The following is a 16,492-nucleotide window of genomic DNA, read 5'->3' as shown; positions in this document are numbered from 1 at the left end:
ACTGGAGTGACATTGTAGGGTAATTTCACAAACAAACGCGCGATGATACGGTGATTTTATAAATTGGCACGGAAACTGGATAGATAGGTATTAATTAGCCCCAAAACTTATCTTATACTTGCTCTCAATTAGTGTCTTGCAGAGAATTTTCGAATGTAAAGGACGAGTACGTTGACGTGGTTTGAGACATGAAGGTCTGGTTACTAGGAATTGAGTTCAAGAGCTGATATAGCCAAAGTACTGAGACACTAATGTGTGATCTATATAGAGGGTAACTCCAGACTCAAAGTTTAACCGATCACCAAGACAACGTGGCCGAGTGGTTAAGGCGATGCCCTGCTATCTCTTTCGAGACATCATAGGCATTGTGTTCGCACGCGTAGGTTCGAATCCTGCCGTTGTCGATCCTTTTTTGTCTTTTTGCACTTCTCATTTTTGCCAGATACCAACCAGACTCTGAAGTTTTTTATTAGAACTAATCTGTACTCAGTCTTGCGACGCTGAACTCGTCTTTTGGATCGCTATCTTATTCCGCTTCACCCAGCGATAGTTCTCTATCTATCCAACTGGATTAGGGACAAAGGCCACCAAGACGGTAGTATATCTACGAGAGTGTCAGTACTAAACTTCGAATCTGGTAAGGAAACCTTACGTAGCAGCTGCGACCGTCAGCTCGACAACCTTGCCTCTTGTAAAAAGGCTCAACAGCATAAGGAATACGCTCGTTGAACATTATACCAAGCAGTACATTGACGTTGCTAATGCGATTACATATAAGAATTGGCATCATGACGACAGTTATAATGAGAAGCGTAATTAGAATGCGGGTAACTGATGTAGTCCACAACCTTGAATAAAGATGTACCCGTTCGTCACTAGAGGCGCAAGACCGACCGTACTACTAATGTTAGAGCTGCCAAAACAATCCATGAAAGAAACTCACTTTTGTCAATTTTAATATCTTTCCAGCGATGTTCCTCTCCAAAACCTGGATGAGATTGTCGCTTGGGGTCGATAAGCAAAGTAAACCCTTTTCATTTCCTAGAAAACCTAATTCTTGGCGGCATATACACCACGCGTTGGCCACATTCACCTGCGGGAGACAAAGCTTCAGAACCACCCGCCATTCTTAGGGCATCTATCAGCTTGCTCAACTGGATAGAATCAAAAGACCAAATTACTCGATGAGGGTGTACATCTCGTGGGTGCATTTCAACTTGCGGGATTTCGGCACGTCGTCGGTACACTCTGGGCTATATCGGATCGAAATTCAGCTGATGTGGCGCGGAGCTTTTATGAGGTTTTGAAGCGTGAAGGCATGACGGATAGAGCTGTCTGCCAAGGAGTTCATGAAGCATTGCGGGCCCTACGAAAGCAGCAGGCTGGGGAAACATATGGCTCAAGGGCATTCAAATGGCCAACACAAGGTAAGACGGTGCAAAGTTGGGGTGATCAAACATGGATTCCGTATGTTCATTTTGGCGTATAGATGTACCGTTGTTACCAATCGCATGATTTGGAGCACTCTCTACTTTTCCATTAGTGTGCTGCCTGTGGACTCTTGTACAAAAGTATACTTAGCTGTTCATAAGTCCATCCATTTTTTCTTTGATCAGGCCTGATTCATTCTCGTATCAAAGCCTTTGTTCTGATACCTAACAGTAAGAACAGAAAATTGTTTGTCCTTACGCGATGAATCTGTTCGTTGTTCGGATTGAACAATAGGATGGGCTACATCATCCAGAACACAATAACGTCCACTATATAAGTTCAAGGCTTTCACATCTCATTCTCATCTTTTTAAACCCTTCATCAGCTACGAAGAAATCCAAGGTACGTCCCCAACTTCACAAAAAGCTAACTCGACCTACAGAACTTTTCGCACCTAAACCTCTCTTTCCGAAATCTATTCACCATGTCTTCTTCCTCCGATTTCCATGTTGGTGATACAACCATCGACATGCTAACTATGAAGCTATACCTTGTAGCGGAGAAGCTCGACAAGCGAGAACAAGACCTCACTGTGCTAGTCGCAGATATTCGCAAGAGGCTTTCCGGCGACATCTCGGATGCTGAGCGTGATCGGCTGGAGAACATAGCTAGTCGATATTGTCAGTGCGTCCGAAACATGCAGCGCGAGTACAACGGTCTTTGGGATCGTTGGTTGAAGATGATGCAGCATGAGAATGTGGATGCTGAAAAGTTGGAGCTTGAGATGAAGAAGAACGAAGAGATGAGGCTTCAGCAGGAGGAGCGATGGGAGATGCTTGAGAGGTCTGGTGACTACTTCAAGACTCGTTGGGGTTGAGTTGAAGTTGAATCAGGGTGCTCAAGACGGTGGAGGTGAGGGATGGTGCTGTCGGCATGCTGGTCATGTTGAGATCAACACCTAAGAAGTAGAATGAGAAGGAGGTGTTGTAATCAATAAGATTTCTTTTTGGATTGATTCTATGATTTATTTGTGAATGTGCGTTTCCTATTTCTTTGTCGCGCTACCACTGATTGTTTGTCTAAGTCAACTATTCCTACATCGGAAGAGAATTCACACCCTGAGTGCCGCATTGGGTATAGCTCACATACTATTAGAAGTGTTGACCACTAGAAGCATAAGAGACGAAATTAGGAAGATAGTTTATGTTAATGAGATCAGGCTTCTTAGGCCATTTATTTTGATACTCTAAAGCTTGGAGGCCAACTTCCATCAACCCTTACGCTGCAGTGTTGTGTCATAAACTAGAAGAGAACAGAATGATCAGATCTAACCCAACATCTCGTAAACAGCCTTGACCTCTAGAACCTTGGCCTCAAACTCTTCCCTCGTCTCCTCCCAAACACGCTTCTGAGCAACATGGCCACTTTTGCGCTCCATGAATGGAGGATACCTGTTTTTTTCAGTTAGTACTTTCTTTACCTTTTGTCTCGCAGAACTTACGAAGTAGTGTCGAAATCTTGCATGATCTTTCCGTGCGCATCCTCAGATGATGAAACACCATTAACAAGAGCAGCAGCACAAATTTCCGGTGCTCTGGATCCAAAGTTCTGAATTAGTCTCGGGATGAGCTGGTCCTGGTTCGGTGCAGTAAGAGGCGTCCATGCAGATCCGGGATCGGCACTGTTGATGGTCACTTTGTGAGGAAGCTTTGAGGCACGCTCGGCGAGTTCGCGGGTGAAATAAAGCAACAGAGCCTTGGAACGGCCATACTGATGAGCTTGCTGCATGCCGTCCTTGTTGTTGCTGAGCATCTTGAGATAGTTGCCATTCTTGGGCATGCCCATGGTGAATGAGGAGGGGTAGATGCCGAAGGACGTGACAAAGGTCATGACGGGCGGGTTGGGGTTAAAGGAGCATGATTTGAGGAGAGGTAGAAGGAGGAGTCCGAGGAGAGCACCAGAGAGGTAGTTGATTTGAATGGCTGTAGGTGTGTTAGAAATTCGTCAATCATAAGTGAGACAGTCAGGTACTCACAGGTCTCCCAGCCTTCAGGCGACACGCGGCGGTTGAAAGACAAGATACCCATCGTCATCAAGACATGGTCAAGCGTCTTCAGTTCCTGTGCCTTCCTCGCAACCTCTTGACATCCCGAGAAACTCATCAGATCAGCTTGCCAGACCAAAATGGTAGGCTTTGCTTTGCCCGCGGCAGCCAATTCCTTCTCAATCTCCTGTTTCAGCTCTCCACAGTCCCTGACGTCAACAAGAACAAGCGTGTCAACATCTCGATGGGCAAAGAGCTTAGCAGCTCTCGATCCAAAAGCACCGTTGGCACCAGTGATAAGAACAGTTCGTCCCTCGTACGATTTTGTCGTGACGGTAGGTCTTCCGTGACGTTGTTTATACAGCGATTGCCATGGGAAGTACTCGTTGAGGAACAAGGGGATGCCATAGGTCAAGAGCACGACGATGAGCGTTGCTACACCTGCGTAAACGCCCAGATTGGCCATTTTGGTTGATATGTGAGAGAGATGTGGTTATCTCATGCGATGTTGAAGTGAAGGGGCTGAGGAGATGTTAATAAGTGGTCTCAACTGATCGTACGTTTGCGGGGCAAGCGGCGTGGATGAGTGAATACGGAGCGGAGAATTGTTTTACCCCTGTACACCGACTTTGTTTAATTGCAGAAGGCTGAGACATATTAACTGACCTGAGTGTTTAATTAATACATTTAAAAACAGCTGATTTGTTGCGAGATTGATAAGATCATGTTTGGATCGTCGGGAGTGGTCCTATTTTTTGAGTTCGGTTAATCGAGTATAGTATTCGTATTCGCTTAGCAACCACCGGATCTCTCCGGCGAAACATATATGTATACAGAATATAAAAAATAATCAGTGAAATCGGATCGTCAATGTTATCTATTATTAATTCGATATTATAGTGTTTACCTATTACTTAAACTCTTATTACAGAAAGTCTAAGATGCAAGAACTGTTTACAGGCAGTAATATGAACTTAATTACTAGCCGCCTATGAGCTAGCCGTAACCACAAAAATGACAATGCTACTATAATACTTGTAAAACTCATGGGAGGTAGCATAACACTATGATGAGATTGGGGTTGCAGACGAAGTTTTCACACAAAAGCAAAGCCATAGCCGAGTTCGGGCCGACATCGGACTGTATCGCAATTGGAACACCGAGTTTGAGAAAACTGTACATCTATAAACCCGGGAGGGTAAAGAAATCTGTAGTCTAAATATGGTTATATAACACAGTTCAGTGTCCGTTGACACCGTTTGTTCCATTTGTTCCGTTGAGCTCATGACCATTTTCTCGGACATCGTGGATGGCCTTGGCAACGTAGTTGACATTTCTCTCGTTCACTGCAGTTACGTTAGCTTCATCAGATCACCAAGACGAATACATCATAGAAACTCACATCCAGAGATGGAAATACGTCCTGACTTGAGGAGGTAAATGTGGAAGCGCTCTCGAAGAACCTTGACTTCAAAGGGGGTCAGGCCAGTGTATGAGAACATGCCAATCTGCAACCCAATTAGTCTTTGCTGTCAACTCTGTTTTAAGTATTACTTACCTGGTCAACGATATGGTTCCATGTACCAGGTGTCTCCAAGCGCACCAACTCATCATACAGGGCCTGTCGCATGCTCTTGATACGGCTGCTCATGACTTGCAAATCAGCCATCCAAGCAGCAGTCAACTCCTCACTTTCCAAAACAGTCTTGACAATCGTAGAACCATACTTGGGGGCCATAGAGATCTCGGATCGCAAAAGGTAAGAAAGGGTGGAGTAAGCGTTGTCCCTGATCTCTTTAGAGGGCTCCGCTAGGACAAGATGGATAGCTCCTGTTCTGTGACCGTAAAGACCAAAGTTCTTGGAGAAGGACTGCGCAACGATCATGTCAGGTCGAGGCTGCTGCTGGTAGAAGTATCGGATGGCCCAGGCGTCTTCCGCGGGACTTCCGGATGCGAAGCCTTGGTATGCGGCGTCGAAAAAGGGGAACAGTTGCTTTCGTTGGCAGACCTCTGCAATGATCTTCCACTGCTCTTTTGTAGGATCTAGACCGGTAGGATTGTGTGCACATGCGTGTAGCAAGATGGCGTCACGTGGTTGAGCCTCCTCCTCGAGGGTCTTGATCATGCCCTCAAAGTCCAATGAACAATCCGACTTTTTATAGTAGGGATACAATTTGGGCGTCATTCCAACAGACTCCCAGATCATATGATGATTAGCCCATGTGGGATCACTGACCCAAATTGATTGCGGTCGAAGGTAATCAGCGACAAAACGAGCACCGATGTGGTTGGCTCCGGTTCCGGAGACGGTTTGCACGGAGGCAATGCTCAAATCATCTTGATGAGCAAAGACAAGTTCCCTCGCAACCTTGAGGAACTGCTGGTCACCCTCAATGGGAAGATAATCGTGCCGAGTCAAACTAGCCTCCTCAAAAAGATCCTTCTCCACGCGCGTGACAACGTCGAGAGGCCAAGATTTGCCTTCATCGGTACAGTAGACGCCGACACCGAGATTGACACGATCAGGGTTAGAGTCTGCTCTGTAGGCACCGAGAAGATCAAAGATCTCGTCTGTGGGCTGAGGTGGTAACGAAGAGAAGCACGACATGGTGGCAGTGAATCGGTAGATTGATAGATGAATGAGTGAGTGAAGGCGGTGGACAGAGAGATCGGTCAGTGTGTCATGGGTTCGGTGCGAAGTGGTCCGGGAAAGTGGGTATTTTAGTTTTGCGATCCGCCTTTCAGGGTAGGGCTAGTGTGTCTTGTCAAGCCATTGTCTTCAGCCACTGTGAGTAAGGACAATAGGATGTTGTTTTAGATGAACGCCATGGAACAAACATTTCGTTTTTGTTTTGGATTGGTATTGTTCAATGATGGCATAGAGGAGTGGCTCACGTAGTGCCATGGTAAGTATGAAGAACAAGGTTAAACGCAACCACCAATGGACATACCAAAGTCGATGCGGACATAAAAGTGCCAGCTGTTCAACAACAAAGAAAACATCCAAACCTTAAACTCATTCTCTTTCTATCCTGGTTGGTATTTTCTATTCAAATTGCAGCGATAATCTTCCGATGTTGCATTGCCGAGCCACCACTGGCTCTGTGATGGCGATCACCCAGTTCGAGGCTGAGTAGCCGAGACGGGAATCACCAGCGAGACAGGGCAAGGATAAAATATTCCGACAGATTATTGGGTCTGATTCTCCAACAGGATACGAAAACAAGGGCTGATTTCTACATAATCCTTTGTCTGCATACCCATCGAATAACTTCTCATCACTGTCAGCTTGTCTTTAAGTGAATGTAGACTTTATCCACTAAAACCAGGGAGGCCTCGGCTGTTGGCATGTCGGATGATGGATATTCCGCTATGGTTACATAACGAAACGCTGCACTTCGCCACGCGGACAAGTCCGACCCATGTTCTCTAGTGTGAGAAGATCGTGGAACATCACATCGATGATCTTGAAAACTCATCAAATAGTCACACTAGCAGCAATGATTTCATAATTCGATGAGCCCAGTTATCTCTAGCTCTACTCCCAACTTGGATTGAATCAATATCTACTCATATTCTATCATCCTTTAGCCTCGCTCTCAAACAATTCCAAGTTTCATCCTTCACGCTAACAAACAGCCAAGATCGGACCGACACTTTGGGGCAAGCGCCAAAAACAAACTTACTTGGCCCCAGAAAAACAGAACCTGAACTGCAAGGCACCAAAAATCTCTTTTTCTCCTTGTCCTGTTTCCACCTCCTAATCTCCCAAAGCAGATCATCAACAAGCGAGACAAATCCCAGGCCCCATTCATTCCTTTCTCAATGACGACAATCGTAAAGAAGTGGTAATGGTCATTCACTTTCTTTTCTTTTTAAAAAATAATAACACAAATGCACTCATTATTACTGCGCCTTGTCTTGTTCACTATATTCCTTCTTTTTACCCACAACACTGAAGCGGCGCATCTTCAGTTTCAAGACTGCCAGGGTCGACCACCGCCCTATTCTCTGTTTGAAGACCACTTCGTTCCAAATTCACTATACGGTTTTCTAGAAAAGAAAAGAAATGAGACATATCTCAGTTTTCAGATCCAAGCCAGTTTTCAGACGTCAGCGGCTTGTGAACGTTCCTTGGTCGACAATGCATCTGTCGAATTGAGTTTAGGGGCTGTTGGTGGCACGAGGCGTTATAACAGCGACCACCAAAACGTGACTTGCGAGACAAGGAAGTACACGCAAAAAAACCGGGAAGTTCATCTGCAGATTTTGGATGTTCTGTTCAAGATTGATGATCCTGCGCCGCTGGCGGCTTATGCAGTGGAAATCAACATCGACGGCCCGGAGCATTTCTCAGTCGCTTGTCTAAAGTCTTTCATGACACCAGATATTGGTTCAACTTTCCAGGGTATCTCGTCTTGGGGACCGGCCTTGATCTTTATTCTAGTTATTCTCGTTGCTGGATGGCGAGAGTGGTATAATTTGCTGCATCCGCTTGGCGATGACGAGGAAAACGGCCCAGAAAGAAGCCCCAACAGGTCTCACTTGACGAGAATTGCCGATTGTCTTACATACCTCCAGTTCATCTTCTTCTCGAGCGCTCTCACTCTCTATCAGCCCGGGTTCCTACAACCTGTTGTTACAGGAATTAGCTGGTCGACTCTCATGCTGCGCAAGGGAATTGTATGGAGGGACGCATTTTACTACGGTATTCACGATGGCATCCACGAGATCAACGGCACTTTTGGTGGAACAACTGGTCTTGAGCATATGACCCAGGTCATGGCTGCACCTGTTACTGTTCACACATGGGCCAATATCGCCGGTCTTGCTTTCGTCATTCTCTTTGGCCTTTACGGCATCCTTCAAATCGGTCTGCATGTGAGATGGACACGAGATTGGTTTAATCGGTCCGGGACCTTGACTCTTGAGAGTTCCACGCTTGAGCGACAGAAAGCTACGGTTTGGGTTGCTCTACGAGTGTTTCTCACCTACCTCTTGTTCCCATTGACCGCGTGGACGACGTACCAACTCGACAGCGCCAGCGCACGACCGGTATACTACATCTTTCTCGTGATTTCGGTTGTCGCTCTTCTCATCATTGCAAGCTGGTGGGGAATGGCATCGAGAAGTCCGCAGAATATGGGTTATCTGCTTATCGACGACATTCACAAACAAGACACCGATGGAGAGCCTTCTCGCACACAAGACTACTATACTTTCGTTACTTTCATACTCCTGTTCGCACGCGGTGTTATAGTGGGAGGATTACAGCGTTTTGGCACAGCACAAGTGTTCTCTCTAATTACATGCGAACTCATTCAACTTTGCTTTCTAGCATGGGTCAGAGCAGCGCCTAGGTTGCTCTCTAAGCCCTTCATCATGGCTGGCGCACGACTTACTGTTCTTCTTCTCTGCTTGGGAATGATTCCTGACATCTGGAGCCATAATGCAGCGAGTGTGCTCGGCTATATCATCCTAATCTTTCACACCATCTTCATTATTGGCATGTTTTTTATTCCTTCGGCGTTGGAATTTGGACGACTTGCTGGTACTAGCTATCGCGAATGGAAGAATACTCCACCTCCCGAGTCCTCGCGAGAACGGCCTCAGGTATGGCATCTCATTTCTCCATGGTGATATCGGCTGTATTAACATTGCTTCATAGGTCTACGGTCTTCGACAACTAAGGAGACGCCCCACAAATAGAACAAACCTCTCGGAAAGGGGCATAGTCGACTATAGAAGCAGTTTATCGTCTTCAGAACATTCTTCCACCACCAACTCATCATCAAACACATCAAATCGAGACTCGTCGATTCGAGACTCATCAATTCGAGACTCGGGCCCCGTATCACCTGAACTTCTCCGAACATACTTTCGCTCACCAAGGCCTGAGCGATCTATATCGAGTCTCTCAGAAAGGAACCAACAATTCGCGTCGTTCGAAATCGCACGGCCTAAACGATCTATCTCGAACCACTCAGAGAGGAATCCCAGGTCAACATCTAGCCTGTCTAACAGAAGTCGACGGATCCCATCACTCGACAAGCCAGAAACCGTCTACGAGAATCCTCAGGAGAGGACTTCCGAAGGGTCTAGTACAAGTGGGGATAGTGGTGAATCGGCAGAGCCTCCATCGCCGTGGGAGACGGTGTTGCCTTTGGCTACGGATGTGGATTATTCAGTGCGAGAGATTGATAGATACTACGTCAGACCGAGACGAGTGTCATTTGGGAATTCTGGTGGTTATTCTGATGAGTCGGCTGGTCAGGCATCAGGGTGGATAAATAAGCTCAGGTTCTGGTCATGATGATATTTCTACTATATAGAAGTACATACTAATGATGGGAGCAATCCTCTAATAATGTATCGACACTACATAAGTCTGATTTTGAACACATATGTCAATCTTTCAAGAGTCAGACAACTCTTTATTCATCTCATTCATCTGGTTATTTACAACACGAAGAAAAATTTGTGTTCAACGAAGCGGGCGTGAAGATGAAACGACTTGACAAACTCTAGGCTTTCGTGTGCGACGACTTGGCCTGGTATGACAATACCTCACATTACATCACTTCAATGATGACTGGCTGTGAAAATATATCAACATAAATTATTAAACAGTATAACTAATCATAACAAGTTCGTAAAAATCACTCCTGGTGATCAGAGATCAAACCGCCAACGCCTGCTATTCTCCTTGACAAACCATCTCGTGACAAAAGCACCCTCCTCAGCCCACTCGGCCATTTCTCGTCCGTATTTTTCATCAACGCCATGTATAAAAGCAGTAAAATCCAAACTCTGCACTAAATCATGTTCGTGTGGATCTTTTGATAGATCTGTCAATCTCCAATCCACATTCTCGATAACTGGCACCACGAGGTGACGATCGGGATACCGCGCGTCTCGGACTGTAAGCATAGCCCGTCCGGGGTTGGTCACGGTGAATTGCCACTGGCCTTGGCCTGTGGCATTGTTGTTGGTGATAAGAGGTCGAATGAGTGATTGGCCTTCGTAGTTGCCGATTAGGTCTGTTGCAGCCTTGCGGCTTGTTTCGCTAAGGGAACCAGATTCGAGGAGGACGTCCAGAATGGTGGGGAGGATTTGTGTAGAGTGAACGGCTTCGTCGACGTTGAAGGGAGGTAATTGTGGGTGTGAGAGGATCATAGGGACGTGGTCGACGCCGATGTTGGGGTTATAGTATGGTGATGCGTAGTCGTTCTCTGGTAGTGATGTTCCGTGATCGCCCTGGAAGATGACCAGCGTCTCGTTGGCAATGCCTTGCTTCTCCAAGACGTTGAGGACCTTTCGAATCCACTTGTCGTCGTATCCAATCGTATTGACGTAGCGGGACATCATATCTAGACCCTTGGCCAAAGGCGTGTAGGGCTCGGTCTTGGGCATGTGGAATCGATGGTGGCTGGTACTCGTGAGATGTGTGAGGAACACGCGGCTGTTGTCCTTGACCGCGTCCTCGAAAATATCGGTGATGTAGTCCTCCAACGGATCCTCCTCGAAAGCAAACTCGTTGATGTTGGGCAATGTAACAGGGCCATGCTTCGCAAGATCACTACGAAGATATTCTCGTCCAATCGTGTGGTTTATCGGGAAACCCATGGCTGACATCAAGTTCATCTGATTATCGTAGTCGAGAGTTGCAGCCTGGAAGAAATACGAGTTCCACTTGTCCTCCTTCGTCTTCTCAGCGTCCTTGGTCTCTGCGATGTTCATGGCGTTGAAGATCTGGGGTAAACAGGGCTGGTACAGATGATGGCTGTGTTCGAGGTTAAAGTCGGCAACCAGAGGAGAGATACCGCAGATTGTAGCGGTCATGCTCTTGAGAGTGTAGGTTCCGGCTGTGTGTGCGTTGGTAAAATGAATTCCTCCTCGCTTAGGCTTATCGGCGTGCTCGAATCCATCCTCGTAGTCGCCTGTAATGAAGTTCGCTGTCGGCGTCAAACTGGCCAATTTGTCTTGAACATCCTGAGGTAGTTTCTTGTTGGGAAATGTGTCGGCGAATCGGTTCCAGATTAGACGGTCCTTCTTGATGGGGAAAACATCGTTTCTGGTGCTTTCCAAGAAGAACATGACAACGTGTCGAATATTGATGTCCTTCAGCTTGCCTTGTAGGGACTCGCGGAGAGGCTCTTCCAGATTTGAGATCTTCAATGGGTCGGATTTGGCGTTATATCGAGGCTGGTTGTTATACCAATCGTGGAAACCAGCAGGCGCCGCGGCCGGAACAACAGGTGTGCCTTTCGGGAGCCAATCCAAAGGAGCGGGACCAGCAAGAGCAGTTTTGTCGTCCCAAGACCGTTGCAATCCTTTGCCGAAGACCGAGGGGAGATCATCGAGGAATGGTGATGTTGAGGCAAAGTCGACAAAGGGCAAAAGACCAGTGGTCCAAGAGAGGAAGATGAGAGAAGGATCCTTGGGTCGTAAAATTGTGAGCGTGAAAAGAGCTGTCAATAGAATGGTGACGATAGGATACGGCAGAAAGCGAAGGAAGCGCATGCATTTTGAGCGCTTCGTTGAAGTACCTCCAGTGGAGAAACTCGATGATCTTTGTGATGTAATCGTTGGCGATTTGGTTTTCTCCTTGTACTCGTCCTCTGAGTAGTCATCATGACTCGATCCGCTTTCACTGCCCTCATTCCACTGAGGTAGAGAGTCTTGTTGAGGAAGTTGATCATAAGCCTTTCTGCCACTCGCGAAAAAGCCAAGCTTACGCCAGATGAAAGTGAAGGGGAAGTTGATGATATCACCGCCCCAGCCAAATAATCCATAGCAAGCACTCTGAAGCACACCACTCAAGCAAAGGCAAAGCACCAATACTCCCAAGAACGCTGTCAAACCTGACATCATGATTGCTCTAGCTGAAGGGTCGGCGATGAACCCGATATTGCGCCAGCGAATTTCCGAACCAGCAACCAGGTAAAAAGATACCGAGACAAGACCGAGTGCGGCATTGTAGGCTATCAAAGTGCCCGCAAGAGCTGTGATGCAGAATCGTAGCTTGCCCGGGAAGCTGGGGGTCCAGTGACTGAGAAGGAGTCGGATGAAGAGAAGAAGAAGGATGTCTTGCGTGAAGAAAGAGAAAAAGAAGAGAATCATACGCTTGGGCGCTACAGATGATCTATGGTTGTCAAGATGTACGCCTTTTGCGGCGCATACTGCTAATGTGACGAGAGCAAATGCGAAGCGTCTGTTGGCGAGTCGTGAGGTGAGCACTGAGCTCATCTTCTTGAAGGAAACCATCTTGAACCTTGAAGGAAAAGGAAAGGATGTTCAAGGTTGGAAGAATCGAAGAAAGGAAGGATTCCACCAGGAGGGATGGAGGGTGGTAGTGCGAGCAAGCAAACGGGCGCCCTGTGGATTCGGTGATCTCCCTGTTACACTGTGATCACGATAGGTACATGATTATCGGGACCTGTAACTACGAATGGGGTAGTATTGGTATGAGCCGGACACAAACACAAGAAGAGAGGGAAACAAGAGGGAAAGCTAGTCGCGTGTAGGGACCTGCTGGACCTTTCATAAATATCGCTCATGGGTTATTAGTTAAGGCTTGTGCCGCACCAAACGCCTCCAACTCCCAGGGTCCAGCTTTTATCTCTACTAACGGCTAACGGAGATTATTCTCGACGATCTAGAACCTGGCAAGAGGTGGGGGGCCCATTATCCGTTTTCTCGTTGTTGAGCCTATCGTGGTTGGGCCTGAACATGTTTCGAGAGTCCGCCGCCACATTTTACAAAAGGATTAGCGGTTTTTTATCTTTATTGCGCCATATCCTAATTCCGCAGGTGGTCTTCGACATACATCGACCAGAGGAGAGCTGATGGATGCACAGAGGCATAGTCTAGGCTGTCAAACCTGTCAGTGACTGGACTGCGCCTCTGTTGGTAGTTGGCACCAAAGATCCATTTTCGTTTACCGTACATCGTCTGACGAGGTTCCCTTGTTTGTGGAGCAATGCAATCTCGAACTGGTTGCCTCATTACGGCTCAGCCAACCAAGGCCCCAGTAACAAGGAAACCCCGGACAAAGGACTTGGCCCTAAGAAGCTTAACCCAAGTCTCCTGACGGGGTTGTTCTTCGCCTCTAGTTAGGCCGGGGCGGTTAACCGGCTTGGGCTTAGGGGTTGTTGGGGTTCAGGGAGTGACAGTGTCCCGCTGAACTGGAAGAAAGCTTGTTCTGTGGCAGTTGCATATCGTAAACTTTGAGTCTGTTTCTCTGTTTTAATTGTTTACGAGGGAGGCACCCGCTTTTCTCGGCAATTCGGATTGAGGCAGTATTTTTTGGTATCATTGTGTGTCGTATCAACGGCAAAGCGTATCCGTGAACTGGAGCACTGTATACGGCTGTAATGAAATTATGGATCAATATTTGTGAAAGGGTTGGTTACTCAACAGGTAACAGATGATCACAATGCAACCACCTATCGAGATTAATGTCGGTCTCCTTTCTGGGATAATGCGAAAAATGGGGAAATTTAACCGCTCGGATATCCACAGCATGTCACCGGTTACAGCCAGCCCTTTTCAGTTATCGTCCGAAGACCCTGGTTAATTTCGCATTTCCTCCCGTAATTTCTGACATGTCTGAATACTGCCTACCCTATGGCATTGAACTTGCTTCATTCTCTCTGTCGACTTTCCACCAAACAGGAGGATAATAACAAGATAGTTATCATACAGACATTTCACCTGCATTTTTTATTTTGCTGATCGCGTGATCTTTGCAGAAAGTCGCGAAATAAGAATGGTCCAGTCCTGACTGACTCGCAATGGTGCCGGCCTGATTAACGAGCTAACTGGCGAAACTAGACTGCAACCAGCCATGTCGATGTCCTGGTAAGGCTGACTTTTTCATGAGACATGTCTTTTACTACCACTCCTACTCAACCATGAATTGCTTTTCCTGTTGTAGATGCAGAGTATTTGCAATTTGGAAGGCTGGGAATAATTGTTCCGTTGCACGTAGGATAAGAAGGAACACCACTGGATGACAACGATTAAAAATACTCGTAGTTTGATCGACAACGGTATGCCTGTTGAATCATAAGCCACTGCGACAAAAGATATAGCGCGCTATTCGCTATAATACAGTGGCCTCTTTTGGTCTTTCATCTCCGGTTCAACAATGCCCGTCCAACAGGTTGAAGGTCTCGGTCCGTAATTTGAACTGGCCTTGACATCAAACATTCGTTCGGGCGAATGGTTTAGTGGTATAATACTCCCTTAGCATAATTCATTCGAATAATTTGGGAGTGGTCCAGGGTTCGATTCCCTGTTCGTCCAACATAGGTGGTTTAACTCCACCATTATCCTCTCTTTTTGCCCCTCTTCCGATTTTTGCCTCACTAAATCTCATTGCCATACATACATCTCAAATGCAAATTACAATTGTATCTATCTGTCCGTCTGTGATCTTCAAGACCAAGCAATAGTGAAACCCTTCTCATGCGATTCCCTAGCCAGCTCAATGACTCTGAGAACATCCCGAGGCTGAGTAGGCTTGACAACTAACTCTGCCTTGCCATTAATCGTATTGGCAACATTTTCGTAGATCCCAATCCAACGACTTGGAAGAGTTGGGTATCTACCCGTATACTTCTTTGTCTCCGGATCCCACTTCTGAACTTTACTGTCAAATTCTTCGTATGTGGTTAGGATTCCTTGCATGCTTTCGTACTCAACACCAAATCCTTCATCGAGTGGTTCGAGACCTGCTGCGATGTTGTCTTCTGTTATGCAGGTGCTGCGCTGTTGAAACTTCGAAATGTCAGCTAATGCACCATTACGTGCGATCAGGTAAAGCTCACCTTAATGAAAGATCCTTTTGTTCCTCGAACAAGCTGTTTGAGCTGTTGCGCCATAGGTGTGACCACGGACGTCTTAACCGTAACGAGAAGATCCTTTTGTGCGCCGTCGTATTGGAGAATAATCGTGAAAGAGTCCTCGACCTCACTCTCACCATCACGCTGGACACGGAAGAAGCCTGTTACAGACTTGGGTCGTCCAAACAGAACAAGGGCCTGGTCTAAACTGTGTGTACCTGTCATACTGTAAGTTAGGGGACTCGACATACACTAAGACGGCGACTTACCAAGACCATACGACATTCCTGATCCTGGGGTAAACTTTGTCCCCATGTTAGACAACCAAGATGGTGACTCAAAGTCATAGTGGAGCTCGGCTTCTTTGATATCGCCAAGTGCGCCATTTTCTATTAGATGGCTGAGAGTTTTGAAGTCGGCATCCTATCTGGATCAGTGTTTTGAACGATATTGCAATCTTCAGGACCGAGAGACGTACCCATCGTCGATTCTGGAAACAAGTGAGTATGAGACCCTTCTCTTCCGATATCTTGATCACTTTGTCCGCCTCTTCGGAAGTCATGGCAAACGGCTTATCAACGATAACTTAAACAGAGTCAGTTAATGTTGATAAATAGGATTTACTTGACACACCATGTTTGCCCGCAAGGAGAGCTTGTTCAGCAAAACTCCCATGTGTATCATGACGAGTGACAACGACAACAAACTGGATTTGAGAGTCGGCAAAGAACTCGTCGGCTTCGCGGTAATGCTTGACATGAGGAAAATCGACAGTGCAGTGCGAGCCTTTGGCAGCGGACGAAGGGTCTGATGGTGCTTCGGCTCTTTGGAGAATGGCTACGAGTTCAAAGTCCGGTATCGCAGTGATGAATGGTAGATGGAAGCTTCTAGCCGAGTTGCCGTAACCGACTACGCCGACTTTGATAGGTGCCATGGTTGGTGTTTTCCTGAATCGAATGACACAAGTGTCGGTGGTTGTATGTTTGCTATGGAGTGATTATCTACCAATTTCCTCACAAGAATTGGTTGTGACGAAGTCGTAAATGGTGAAATTACAAATCAAGAGTTGTTTGTTTTGCCGTGTCTGCATTCATCCAGAAATAGCGTTATTGAGGGTTGTCCCCCGCCTCAATTTATCCGCAGCTCGGCCTCTACTTTAAGGTACCGA

At 46.7% G+C, this 16,492-nt stretch overlaps 6 protein-coding genes across 6 annotated transcripts; 2 read left to right on the top strand and 4 right to left on the bottom strand.

The window, feature by feature from the left end:
- Positions 1 to 1,915: 1,915 nt before the first annotated feature.
- On the top strand, positions 1,916 to 2,308 carry FSST1_012503 (uncharacterized protein; the record flags this gene model as incomplete). The annotated part of the gene is made up of 1 exon (XM_083235736.1): positions 1,916 to 2,308. The coding sequence occupies one exon, from the start codon at positions 1,916 to 1,918 to the stop codon at positions 2,306 to 2,308; it is 393 nt and encodes a 130-aa protein (XP_083082199.1).
- Positions 2,309 to 2,758: 450 nt separating this feature from the next.
- On the bottom strand, positions 2,759 to 3,941 carry FSST1_012502 (uncharacterized protein; the record flags this gene model as incomplete). Its single annotated transcript, XM_083235735.1, has 3 exons — positions 2,759 to 2,882; positions 2,933 to 3,413; positions 3,467 to 3,941. The coding sequence occupies 3 exons, from the start codon at positions 3,939 to 3,941 to the stop codon at positions 2,759 to 2,761; spliced, it is 1,080 nt and encodes a 359-aa protein (XP_083082198.1).
- A 773-nt stretch (positions 3,942 to 4,714) lies between these two features.
- On the bottom strand, positions 4,715 to 6,083 carry FSST1_012501 (pyridoxal phosphate-dependent transferase; the record flags this gene model as incomplete). Its single annotated transcript, XM_083235734.1, has 3 exons — positions 4,715 to 4,821; positions 4,878 to 4,983; positions 5,034 to 6,083. The coding sequence occupies 3 exons, from the start codon at positions 6,081 to 6,083 to the stop codon at positions 4,715 to 4,717; spliced, it is 1,263 nt and encodes a 420-aa protein (XP_083082197.1).
- A 1,286-nt stretch (positions 6,084 to 7,369) lies between these two features.
- Positions 7,370 to 9,788, top strand: FSST1_012500 (uncharacterized protein; the record flags this gene model as incomplete). Its single annotated transcript, XM_083235733.1, has 2 exons — positions 7,370 to 9,088; positions 9,144 to 9,788. The coding sequence occupies 2 exons, from the start codon at positions 7,370 to 7,372 to the stop codon at positions 9,786 to 9,788; spliced, it is 2,364 nt and encodes a 787-aa protein (XP_083082196.1).
- Positions 9,789 to 10,147: 359 nt separating this feature from the next.
- On the bottom strand, positions 10,148 to 12,742 carry FSST1_012499 (alkaline-phosphatase-like protein; the record flags this gene model as incomplete). The annotated part of the gene is made up of 1 exon (XM_083235732.1): positions 10,148 to 12,742. One exon carries the CDS (start codon positions 12,740 to 12,742, stop codon positions 10,148 to 10,150), a length of 2,595 nt encoding a protein of 864 aa, XP_083082195.1.
- A 2,175-nt stretch (positions 12,743 to 14,917) lies between these two features.
- FSST1_012498 (uncharacterized protein) lies at positions 14,918 to 16,258 on the bottom strand (the record flags this gene model as incomplete). Its single annotated transcript, XM_083235731.1, has 5 exons — positions 14,918 to 15,259; positions 15,310 to 15,542; positions 15,594 to 15,747; positions 15,803 to 15,909; positions 15,958 to 16,258. The coding sequence occupies 5 exons, from the start codon at positions 16,256 to 16,258 to the stop codon at positions 14,918 to 14,920; spliced, it is 1,137 nt and encodes a 378-aa protein (XP_083082194.1).
- Positions 16,259 to 16,492: the final 234 nt, after the last annotated feature.

The sequence above is a fragment of the Fusarium sambucinum genome, chromosome III (genome assembly GCF_050947815.1).
Source record: "Fusarium sambucinum isolate potato_lamoka chromosome III, whole genome shotgun sequence".
Lineage (NCBI taxonomy): Eukaryota > Fungi > Ascomycota > Sordariomycetes > Hypocreales > Nectriaceae > Fusarium > Fusarium sambucinum.
Note: the sequence above shows the minus strand (reverse complement) of the source record. Positions and strands in the feature narration are given on the sequence as shown.